Consider the following 12,326-nt stretch of genomic DNA (forward strand, 5'->3'; position numbering starts at 1 on the left):
ATTGGTACATAATAAAAATAGTATTAGCAGTAAACTCACGTCAAAGAAATGGCAATTATTAAATTGGTTAAGATTTTAGCAAGTGTATTATAAGTGAGTTTGGTTGCCAAAGCCACTCTCAAGTCTCATCAAATTATTAAGGCAATATAGTCATCAAAGTTGCAGGCAATATATATAAATAAAATATCGTCATAACCCATCCAAGCATAGCAATTTAATATTCAAACTTTGTCTCCTGAATAATGAGAGCAAAAAGAACAATAATGCAATATAATAATGACACCATAATATGTCAAAATTTCAATGAGGAGTTTTTATCTTTTGTTTACAGTTTACACTGACATAAAGATGGTGAAAAAAGAAAAGAAAATAGGGAGCTCAAAATCACTATTTTTTCACCATTGCAGAAGTGGAATGGTGTGAGATGATGTATATTATGTTCTCCAATTTTTTCTATTACATTGATTAGTAGACACTGTAACCAAAATTTATTCTAAAACCTGTACTAATAATAGATTAGTGTAAAAGTAACATTGCACTGATCGAACATCTCAACAAGATCAAAACTTTTACTGGGTGAAAATTTCACTAATACCTTCATCAAGAAGGGAAATCAAAGAGCAGTAATGGCTGAACCTGTCTAGTCATATTGGACCCCAGAAAGATTCCATCTTTTATTACAAATATTAGCTGGGAACGTGGCCTGTAACCACAAATGACTACACGCGACTGTGACTTTAGACATTCTCTCTTGTTTGTGTTCTGTATGTATTTGTGTGAGGATTTTGATTTTCTTCTCAATCAATGAGAGAGAGAGAGCATGAGCTGTCTGTGACCACAAGTTTTTTAAGCTTGAGTGTGACCTTAGTACTTTCTCCTTTTTGTCTTCTTGGTGTACTGCTCTCAAGAGAGAGATTGCTTTAAAAATAATCAAATGAATGAATCAAAGGATTGCCCAAGTCCTGATTCCAAGAGCAGATCTTGGAATTTAAAAAGCAAAATATGGTTTACTATTGGTCCAGTACTTAATAGTATTTATTTTTGAAACAAGTGGTTTTTTTTACCTTCTCAAAAAAAAGTGGTTTTTTTAATAAAATTGGACTTATGTTATGTATAGACTTTCTTGAACAAGTTCCTGCTTTACAGGTCTCAGCCAGGGAAGCAATTGGAGAAACTTCAATCTTTTTCTGGACCCATGAAGACATGTGGTACCTTAGGTGGCTCCATAAGTATGATAGTGAACTGACACTTTGATTGCTCTTTTTTTTTTCTTTGCACAAAATGCTCTTTATTATATATGAATGTATGGTACATATGCATTGCTATTGGAAAAAAGGTTAGATTTTTTTTTCATGTTTTTGTCTAGCAATTGATAAATGGGTTGGTGGGTATTTTTGGTTTGAGCTTCATTGTTTGGTGTATGTTAGAATTCTCATGAGGTTTTCTTATAGGTGCTGTAATTGTACAATGACACGTAATAATTATGTGGTCCATGTTGAGTTATTGATCTTGTTTTGGCCTAAATATGGTACCTTGATTGACATCATCCATGTTAATCATTGACTTATAAGAAGTTGGTAAGAGTTCTAATCAACATTGCCAAAATGTAAATTCCATATCGTTTTCATAAATAGAAGAAACAAGAAATTATAATCACATTTTATGATTACTGAAAACTACTTTCTTATTCTTCTTGTCTACTGTATACCCTTTTGAAAATACTTTATGCAGATTAGTTAAACATAAGTAAGAGGTAAGCCACCCTGGAAATTTTTAATTTTTTGAGAACTGCTTGACAGAGATATGTTTCTTTTATCCTTCAAAGTCCAACCTCTATTTCTTAATAAGTAATGGTGACAAACAACCAAGAATCTAGTGCTTTTGCTTCTTATTACAGTCATGACCCCAGGTGAAGAAGAAAAGGAGAGGAAAAGGGGAAGAAAGTTAGTGGGGAAAGAAAAGAAGAGCAAGTGGGGTTAATAGGGTCAGTCTTTCACTGAAAACCAGGAAACAATAATCATAGTTTTTCTTCCATTCTGTTAAAAACACAGCACATTTCTAACTGAATTTGCTTTATCATACACGTGTTGATTCATGCTTTAGGCATTCATTATCAGTAGCCGTTTGTATAGCTGTAGTCATGCTGTTTGTGTGATTCTCAATTGAAACACTGCTCTACCTAAGCTACAATTTGTTTTCTCAAGTAGGTTGTGTTGTCTTGTTTTGAGTTAAAGAATTCTTAAACCTGTTGTTTATCTATTTTTTGTATTGCTCTAGTCTTGGATTAGGTGACTAATGATTAGTAGCTTCTGTGCACCTATAGTTGTAACGATTTTTTTTTTTTTTTTGATGAGTGTTGTAATGAATATTATTGTTCCCTCAATTATTGAGCTGTTCATTTGTGGAACCATGTGTATTAAGCATATTTGTTGCTCAAATTATTGAAAAGTTTTTGCCACATTAGCTTAATGTAGGCTCTTTTTCTCTTTTCAATATATTGATGTGAATTCTTCAAGCTTTTAGCAGAAAACTAGGAAATTTCAGTTTTGCTTAGTGTATTCTAACTCTTAATTCCCTTTGCAAAGGAAAAGAAGCAAAGTCTTGAATAATGGATGAGAAGCAAGTCTCCGGTTTATGTTCAGCCGAATTTGAAAAGAGGAGTGATAGCTTGTATCCAATGTGTTTTGGTGTTTCTTGTGCATTCTTTGCCCTCCAACTATTGTCAAGACCTGAATCGGAAGGTGAAAGATGGTCCAAAGTATGTGATAAAATGCTTCAAGGAAGTGCCCAGCTGCTGGGGTTGCTTGTGTGGAAGGCCCAGAGAGAAGGAGCCAGTGAAGGAAAGTGTGAGCTTCTCTATAAACTTGAAACTGCTGAGAGAGAGACGGAGGAGTTGAAAAAACTGAGACGTGAAGATGCAAGAGCCACTGAGAAAGTTGTGAGTATCTTTGCTACAAAAGAGCAGAGCTGGTTGAATGAAAGGAAGATGCTCCGGCAGCAGATTGGGGCTCTTTTGAATGAACTGAGAGTTATTGAGAAAAAGAAGGATCATGCTGTTTCTGAATTGAATGAAAAGTTGAAGGAAATGGAGATTATGGTGCAGCATAAGGATAAGGAGTTGGAGGAAGAGAAGCAGAATAAGAGTGAATTAGAAGAAAAGCTAAAAGAAGCTGAAAATGTCATCAAAGAATTGAGAGAAACTGCAACGCTTGAAGCCCAAGCGCATTCTTCTGAGCTATGGAAGCACAAATCTGCCTTCATTGAAGTTGTGTCAAACCAACGGCAACTTGAAGCTGGAATGGGCCGCGCACTTAGGAAAATAGAAGCTACAAAACAAGAACTTGAAGCAGTATTAGAGCAAAAGGAGGAGGCAGACTTGATGGTTCAAAAACTATCAATGGAGATGGTAAAAATGCATAAGGATTTGGAGCAAAAAGAAAAAATTCTGTCAGCAATGCTTAGGAAGAACAAGCTGGATACAACAGAGAAACACTTGCTTTTAAAGGAGGTTAAACTATTGAAGGCTAAGAGAAAGCAAGCTGAAATAGAAACTGAAAGGTGGAGGGCAGTATCAGAGTCTAGACATGAGAGGCATTCATTAAGAAGTATGTTGACTAACCAAGTAAATTCAAAATTGGACTTTTACACAGGGGCAAGAGGGGTGCATCAGCATGCAACAGGATCATCACACATTGGAAAGACAAGATCACAGCCAACTGATCTTGTTCTTGAGTATGGGCATATTGGACTTAAAAAGGACAGAAAGGAGCCAGAACTTTCTCCAATCTCTGACTGCTACTCACTGGAAGGAAATGAGGCATTGGGTAAGAACAAAGTTCCCAATTTTCATTAGGATTTAACATATATGAACTCTTAGCTTTAAGCAACATTATCAATAGCGAACTCTAATACACACATGCGCACGCGCACACATATTCTTGATTTTATTTTCCTTTATAAAATCCAGTCAAAATGCTTTAATTCCTGATTTTGTATCAAATTCTAGATTCTCATTTTCTTAATACCTTCCTTTTTCTTGCTTTTTAAGCTATGACAGCTGATGTTAAGCAATTGGAAAGTTGGGTACTGTCAGAAGCTGAGAAGTATGCAACTTTAATTGAGCAAAGGCATCACTTAGAACTAGATGCTTTTGCAGAACAAATGAGAATCAAAGATGAGAAATTAGAAACATTTCGTTGGCAGTTGATGAGCATGGAACTAGAATCAAAGCGGCTGCAGTCCCATATTGAGGGAATGAATGAGGATATGTCACAGCTCAGACATGATAATATGAAATTGGAAGCCTTGTTATTGGAGAGAGAAGAAGAATTAACATCCTTAAAAGAGCAACTAGCATCACAATTGAAGGCCCTAAATTGCCAAAATACTAATTTAAATTGTTCTGTACATAGTCCAGTAATAGCCCATGAGGCCATTGGCTCTGAAGTTATCAATAAGAGAAAACAGAATGAGAGAGAGCAAGAAACAAGGACTCCAAATTCGGAGGATTTGTGTCAAGAGGAAGATGCTGAGAAAGAAGAAGGGAACTCATCCTTTAACCAGTCCAAGGATGTAGGTTTAATAGCCCATTCTCCTGAAAAAGAGTTAGAATATGATAAGGAAATTGCCAATGAGGGTCCTATAAAAGAGGGAAGAACAAGTCCAGTGGATATTGATGTTACTGAAAAGCTGGCATCATCTAGTCAGCCCTTGAATAAGACAAACAATTCTCCTTGGAGGATGGATCTTCATGCTCTTCAAGTTTCTTATAAGATCAAAAGGCTGAAGCAGCAACTTCTAATGCTTGAGAGACTGACAGGGAAGCAAGAAAGCCTTGAAGATACAGAAAGCAATGATAATGGGCAAATTGGGATCAAGAGTTTCCTTGCATTGATGACTTTGCTGAATAAACAAGTTGGCAGGTACCAGTCCTTTCAAGAGAAGGCAGATGACCTTTCTAAACGCATGGTAAGCTTGGATTAATTCAGTAAAGTTCAAAAAACTATGACAATAAAATTGACTTTTGTCATTTCAGTGTTCTCAACACTTTGATAGTTGCAAAATTTCAACCATCTCTTTTAAATATCGGTGCTTCTGTTTGGCTTCAATTAGGGCCTAACACACTATATGACATTGTCATTGGCCTCTCTTTTGGCAGTTTAAAAATGTAGTCATTTACTTATAGTTTCTTATTTATATTTTTCAGCATGAGCATAATCTAACTGCGAGTGGTGGAGATTCTAGTACAGCAAGACCAAAGGAAGAAACTAAAGCACTACAAAAATTCCTAGACGAAACATTTCAGCTGCAGAGACATATAGTTGCAACAGGACAGAAATGGGTGGAAATTCAATCCAAGATTGCTTCTGGATTTGTTGGGGTCACTGAAGAAATAAATAAGACTGCCAGCTTTGACTTGAAACGCTTTGCTGATAGTGTCAGAACTCTCTTTCAGGAAGTTCAAAGGGGCCTTGAGGTTCGGATAGCTCGAATTATTGGAGATCTTGAGGGGACATTGACTTGTGAGGGGATGATAAATTTAAGGAGGTAGTGAGGAGAGCTAAAAAAAAATTAAAGATGAGGCTTAATACATGTTAGATAGTCTTGCAGTTTGTAAGTGTTTCTACTGATAACTATATAGTTGAATTTGTATAGTGAAAAAACACAAAATAATTTTAATGCTATAGAAATGATGTTGAATAATTGTTCTTTATACTGATTTCAAATGAATCATCCATCAACAAGAAATGATTTTGTGCAACAGAACAGTCCACCAATGACCAAACAACAACAACCAAGCCTTAGTCCCAAAGTTTTTGGAGTTGGCTATGGATCCTCAATAAATTAATCATGGTCAATCACAATAATCCATGTTCACCTTGATTTTCTTTCTTTAATGATCTAGTAGTTCATTCATTTGATGACTATATGGTTAATTTATTGGATGTAATATATTCTTCTTTTATATATCCAAACAAAGTGTTGGGAAGAAAATAGAAAATTATAATTTTTTTTAAATACATGTCAATTGAGGCAGTAACAAAGAATATGACTTCAAATAGGATATAATGACAAAAAGGATTGCCTGTTGCAGACCATGATTAGTCTATTGAGAATCCATGACCAATCCCATAATTTTGAAATTAAAGCTTGGTGCTTGATTGCTTTCTTTGAGAATGGGAGATTGGTGTGAACATAGTCCTATACTATAAACTTGATAATTTACTCCGTCTTTGACATGTTCTTTGATGTTTAAAGTCACTGATTTGGCCTTAATCTTTCTACCCTTTATCCTTTAGACTAGATTCTGGCTATAATTTGGCTATAATATCACAGTGCATTTGCCTAAAGTTTCTTTGATTACAGCTTAGTGATTGTGAATTGTGATGTGAAATTTTGCATGGAGGGGTGAGGGTGACAAATGACAAGCTCACTTTTTGAGTTTTGACTTTTTCTTCTTCATTTCCTCTGATTGGGCCTAAGAAAAATATCCACATCAAATTTTCCACGACCCAATTGATTACCCGTACGTAACCTTGATGGGACTCTTGGAGTTAAAAGGGTTAGTCTGGGTTCAGCATTCATTTCCTTATGCATATTATTGATTAACTTAATAATGAAGTTTTAGGATTATTCCAATCTTTAGCCACAAATGATTTTTTTTTTTTTTTTTTTTGGGAATTATTAATAAAAATGAAAGAAAGAAGCAGAAGGTTTTGGGAGATGGTTCATCAAGCGCCTGTACTGTAGCAATCAACAAGCTAATAGAAACTACAATTAGTTGTTTGCATTCTATCTCTACCACTTCTAAATTTAGTTGTTTGCATTCCAAATTTAGTTGTTTGCATAATACATCGAACAAAGTTTGGCTCCAAACACGTTTGGAGCATAAGATTTCAACCACCAACAAGAAAATGGTATTAGTCCTATGTCATAGCTCAACACGAGAATATGAAATGAAAGCCTTGTTTTTGGAGAGAGAATAATTAACTTTCTTAATAGCCTATTTGGATTGAGGGAGAGGAAGGGGAAGTAGAGTAGAGTTTGCTAAAAATTCAATTTAAATTATTCTATACATAGTCCAGCTGTAGCCCATGAGGCTATTGGCTATGAAGTTATCAAGAGAAAACAGAGAGAGAGAGAGGGAGAGAGAGCAAGAAACAAAGACTCCAAATTTGGGGGATTTGTGTCAAGAGGAAGACGCTGATAAAGAAAGATGGAAACCCATCCTCTAACCAGCCCAAGGATGTAGGCCGGTTTAATAGCCCATTCTCCTGAAAAAGAATTAGAAGATGATAAGGATATTGCCAATGACAATGAGTCCTGTCAAACAGGGAAGAAGAAGTCCAGTGGATATTGTTGTTACTGAAACATGATTTTTTTTTTTTTTTCACCAATCCACCACCCAAATCGGCCACCATAAAAACCCACAAACCCATGAATCAACCCATCACCAATCCTCCAAAACCCAAGAACAAATGTTATTTTAAAATAAATAAATAAAAACCAAAGAGGGCAACGACGTCGCGGGTGAGGGATGGGTTGAGGCAGCAAGATCGATATGTGGAGGATCTGGGCTTGGGTTTGATAGAGATGGAGGAGCAGAGGTTGAAAATGGAAGAGATGAGGAAGAAGAGAGAAAAGAGAGGAAGCTTGGCTGGTTCAGTGGGGCAGCATGATTTGGGTAGTGGGGTGGTGGGGCAGTTGGTCTGAAGCTTGGCTGGGTTTCTCTCTCTCTCTCTCTCTCTCTCTCTCTCTCTCTCTCTCTCTCTCTCTCTCTCTCTCTCTCTCTCTCTCCAGGTTTTCAGTCCGTAAAAATGGGTTTGAAGGTAAATTAAAAGTGTAAATGATTTTATGGGTGAAGGCACAAAATTTTACAGTCAAAGTAAATGGTTTTTAGTTTGATCGAGTTTTACATGTGTACCTAAACACAAATCAAGGTGTAAAATATTTTCCTAATTTCATTTACACCTGAAACAAACAAAGCCTTAATTATTGACTTTCTCCAAATTCAACTCATGTGTATTAAATCGGCTCAAACTACTTATATCATACTGATACTGATACTGATACTAAGTGGTTTTTTGTGATTCATTTGATTTAGTATTGTTATAGTGTTTTACTTTAACTAGGTATTATCAAACTGATATTAGTATATAATTAAAAATACTATTACTTAAACTAAGTGATGTTAGTATGTAGTTTTTTTAATCAATTGATTATATGAATGTTTGGATCCACGGCATGTTTTCACATTTGTATTTTCTGCCTTCTTCTTTTTTCCCAGCGCGTGAACAGTAACATCACATGGATTCACTATGCAGGAGACAAAGTACACTATTCACGGGTCCCACGGTACTATTCACATATTTAAAAATTATTTTGTTATAGTGTTTTCATTTTTTAATTTCAGCAAAAATAAATTGTATCCAAACAGACCCTATATGTAAGTGCATAGATGTTGCAAGCGGAGCATGTTTGGATTGTAATTTGTAGATGCATGATTTTCACATTGATAAGCTCTTTTTTGTTTTTATTTTTGGGCCTCTCAAATTTTTTTTTTAAAGAAACCAAACTAATTGGGTTTTAATGATTCTATTAGGGGGCGTTTGGTGGAATTAGGGGTGGCAATTCATGTTCGCATGTCGGATTCGTATCGTGTCAACTCATGAGTATCCGACTATATGAGCCAACACTAATCCGACATGTTTATTAAACGGGTTAAGATTCCTAATCCCGAACATGACCCATTTATTAAATATGTTAATCTTGTCAACCTGTATATCAAATTTTATCAAAATGAAAATAAAATTTAATATTAACCAAATTGAATTATGAAAAACCAAAAAAATATAAAATTCAGAATTAACGAGTAACTGCATCACAAATAATAATTTAAAACTAAAACATATCTCAATTTTACAAATAATCAATCATAATATGTTATAGAAAATAAACGATAACAACTAATAAGTTTATATACTTAGGATTTGAAGGGTATACTGGTAAATTGCCATTTAATTAAACGGATCAGACAGGTCAAACAACCTGTACTGGACACTAACTCAACTCGTTTATTAAAAGAGTCAGTCATGTCAACCAGAATATGACACTAACTCATTAATTTCGTGCCGTGTTAGGTTTGCAAGTTGTGTCCAATTTTGCTATCCCTAGGTGGAATGTTGAAGGAATTCGTGTTTACATTTTGGAATTATCTTACTTTCAGTCATGGTTGGATTCCATGAATTTTCACTAATTTATGTAGTTACTTTGTTCTTGCTAATGTAGAAGAAATGTTGAGAGCTAGGCATATCTCACGCACACAAGCAAGAGAAGAAAAGAGAAAAAAATGAGAAGGCGGCGAACAAAAGAAGGAAAGGGATGAGAGGAAGAGCAGGAGGAAGGGGAACCAACAAGATAAAGATGAAGGGCCCGTTCCTATGCGTTAGGAGAAGAACATAAGGTCTTAAAGCTTAGGTATTATTTATATATAATAAGTACTAAGATAAAAGTAAACAAGGTTATCAGAATCGATATCCTATGCAAGATCGATGAGAGAGTCCAGGGATCGGATCGTAGGATTGGCTCGAGGATCATAAAATCTTACTTTTTGATTAAAAAAATACCTATAATTATAATCATAAATATATATTAAAGAAACATTGAAAAAAAAAGTAATTTTTGACTCAAATTAGTAAAATTATTAATAAAGTACCAAATAACAAATCTTACAAGAAAAAAAATCCTTATTGTAACAAAATCTTTTGTTGCAAAAAACTTCAAATTGTTGCAATAAACCTCTATTCCAACAAAAAAAATTGTGTTGCCCACTATTGCGATAAAGTTTGTGGCAATACACTATTGCAACAAATATTTCATTGCAATAGAGTTTTGTTGCAATAAAATATTTTTATTATTATTTAAAATACTTTATTGGAACAAAAAATATTATTGCTATAATTTGTTGCAAAAAAAAAATAATAATAATAAGTGAGCAACAAATATTTCATTGCAATAGAGTTTTGTTGCAATAAAATATTTTTATTATTATTTAAAATACTTTATTGACAAAAAAATATTATTGCTATAATTTGTTGCAAAAAAAAAAAATATATATATATATATATAAATATAAAACCAAAACCTTTAGAGCTTCCACATTTTTACACATCAGTATTATTAAAAAATTAATAATAAATATATATTTTTCCCATCAAATTCAAATTACAAATTCCGATACTTCTTGAAAAAAAAATCTCTCTTCTCCCTCCTTCGAAGCAGTTACCTTCTCTCTCTTTTCTCAGCCTTTCAACTAAGGGAGTGAATATGGGACAGTCTTGGCTGGTACGGCCGATATATTTCGTACCGGCACTTTGACTGGCACTAATTTAAATACAAAAACGTTGTCCCTTACCAAGCAGAAAGAACTTCGACCATTGTTGTTGAGAGAGACCTTTGTCCGTGGACCAATACATGATGCAATGGCTACCGGTTATATGAGGAAACAAAGAGAGAAGTGCAACTTGTACAAGGAAAGACTGAAAGAGAGTGAAATATATGTTTTTCTTTGAAATCAGATCTTAATTTACCCTTTGTGGACGTGGAGTAGTGTGTCAAATAGTGTGTTGAGATAACGTGTGTCAGTGGCTGAAGCCAGCTATGGAGCAAAGAAGATAACATGCGAAGAAAAAAGAGGGAAGAAAGTAAAAAGGAAAAATAAAAGGTATTAACATGTAGAAGAGCAGATAAATCATAAATATATATATATATATATATATATTTTATGAATTTGGCTTACAGGAAATTTCTTTTATTTTAAATACACAATAGCAAGTGGTCACGAGTTTTAATCTCCACATTTTATTTAATTAGTAGGTGATATGATAGTTTCTCATTAAAATAAAAGAAAATTCTAGTTAAAAAGTACTAAAGATAAGCCAAACTTTTTAAAAGTCTAAATTAATATATAGATATACATTTAGCTTGCGTCTTGGTTTAAAAAGCCATTTTTTTAATACTATTTAACTTATTTTTACTACTATTTAGTTTATTTTTACTATTATTCATAGGTTTCATTGTATTTTTTGGTACTATTCATGGGTCTCACTGTAATATTTTAACTACCTTTTTAATTTTATCTATGGTACTTTCTGCCAAAAAAAAAATTAGTTTCAACTAAATAAACTGTTCCTAAACAAACACTTAGTGTACGTTTGGATTGACTTTTTTAGTAAATCCATGCGTCTGTGTTTCTTTTGTGGGTCCATGGGTACTGTTCACTGACCCACAAAAGTAAGATAACATGTGAAGCAAAAAGAGGGAAGAAAGTAAAAATGAAAAATAAAAGATATTAACATGTAGAAGAATAGATAAATCATAAATATAGTATATTTTTTTATAGGTTTGGCTTACTTCCAGTAATTTTTTAACGAAAAACCTTATTTTATTTTAAATACACAATAGAAAGTGGTAGTGAGTTTTAATCTCAACTTTTTATTTAATTAGTGGGTGATATGACAGTTTCTCATTAAAATAAAAGGAGATTCCAGTTAAAAAGTACTGGAGATAAGCCAAACTTTTTTTTATAAGTCTAAATTAATATATAGATATACATTTAGCTTGCGGCTTGGTTTAAAAAGCCATTTTTTTTAATACTATTTAGCTTATTTTTGCTACTATTTAGTTTATTTTTGCTATTATTCATAGGTCTCATTGTACTTTTTAGTATTATTCAACTTTTTAGTACTATTCATGTGTTTCACTCTACTATTTAAGCTACTTTTTATCTTTATCTATAGTACTTTCAGCAAAAAAAATTAGTCTCCATGGGTACTGTTCACAGACACACAAAAGTTAGCAAAATACAGTTTTTTCTTTCTTTGGGTCTCACAGCACTATTCACATATTTAAAAATTATTTTGTTACAGTGTTTTTATCAATAAGTTTTTAGTTTTTAGCAAATAAGCGGTATCCAAACACACCCTTAGAGTGTAAAGTTTTTTTTTTTAATCAGGTGTTAACTTCTACGGTGGATAAAAGAAAAAGATAAAAATTAAATAAAGATTAAAGATAAAGATAGGAGTGAGAAAAAATAGAAAGAACAAATCAAATCAAATAGGAAAAAAGTAGAAGATTGTGTGTGTGATTGAATAATCTTCTAACTCATATTTAATAGCTTTTCTGTGCATCGCACGGGTTAGTGACTAGTAATAATAATAAGTGAGGTTACAATAAGCTGTACCTAGGGGGAGGGAAAAAAAAAGTGAGGGGTCATTAGCTGCCCAAAATGCTGTAACAAAGTATATTTTTTGTTAAAATATATAACA

At 33.5% G+C, this 12,326-nt stretch overlaps 1 protein-coding gene across 4 annotated transcripts; it reads left to right on the plus strand.

Annotated features, from left to right (window-relative positions):
- Positions 1-1,030: 1,030 nt before the first annotated feature.
- LOC112034574 (uncharacterized) lies at positions 1,031-5,703 on the plus strand. Of its 4 annotated transcripts, none has more exons than XM_024067388.2 (4): positions 1,031-1,229; positions 2,586-3,824; positions 4,049-4,968; positions 5,207-5,703. In XM_024067388.2, the coding sequence occupies exons 2-4, from the start codon at positions 2,609-2,611 to the stop codon at positions 5,549-5,551; spliced, it is 2,481 nt and encodes an 826-aa protein (XP_023923156.1). In that variant the 5' UTR covers positions 1,031-1,229; positions 2,586-2,608; the 3' UTR covers positions 5,552-5,703. The 4 variants fall into 4 exon arrangements, with proteins under 4 accessions (XP_023923156.1, XP_065619888.1, XP_065619887.1 ...); XM_065763816.1 differs by lacking the exon at positions 1,031-1,229 and adding an exon at positions 1,263-1,336; XM_065763815.1 differs by lacking the exon at positions 1,031-1,229 and adding an exon at positions 1,409-1,984.
- The last annotated feature ends 6,623 nt before the right edge of the window (positions 5,704-12,326 follow it).

This window comes from Quercus suber, unplaced genomic scaffold, assembly GCF_002906115.3.
Source record: "Quercus suber isolate HL8 unplaced genomic scaffold, Cork oak 2.0 scaffold_526, whole genome shotgun sequence".
Taxonomy (NCBI): domain Eukaryota; kingdom Viridiplantae; phylum Streptophyta; class Magnoliopsida; order Fagales; family Fagaceae; genus Quercus; species Quercus suber.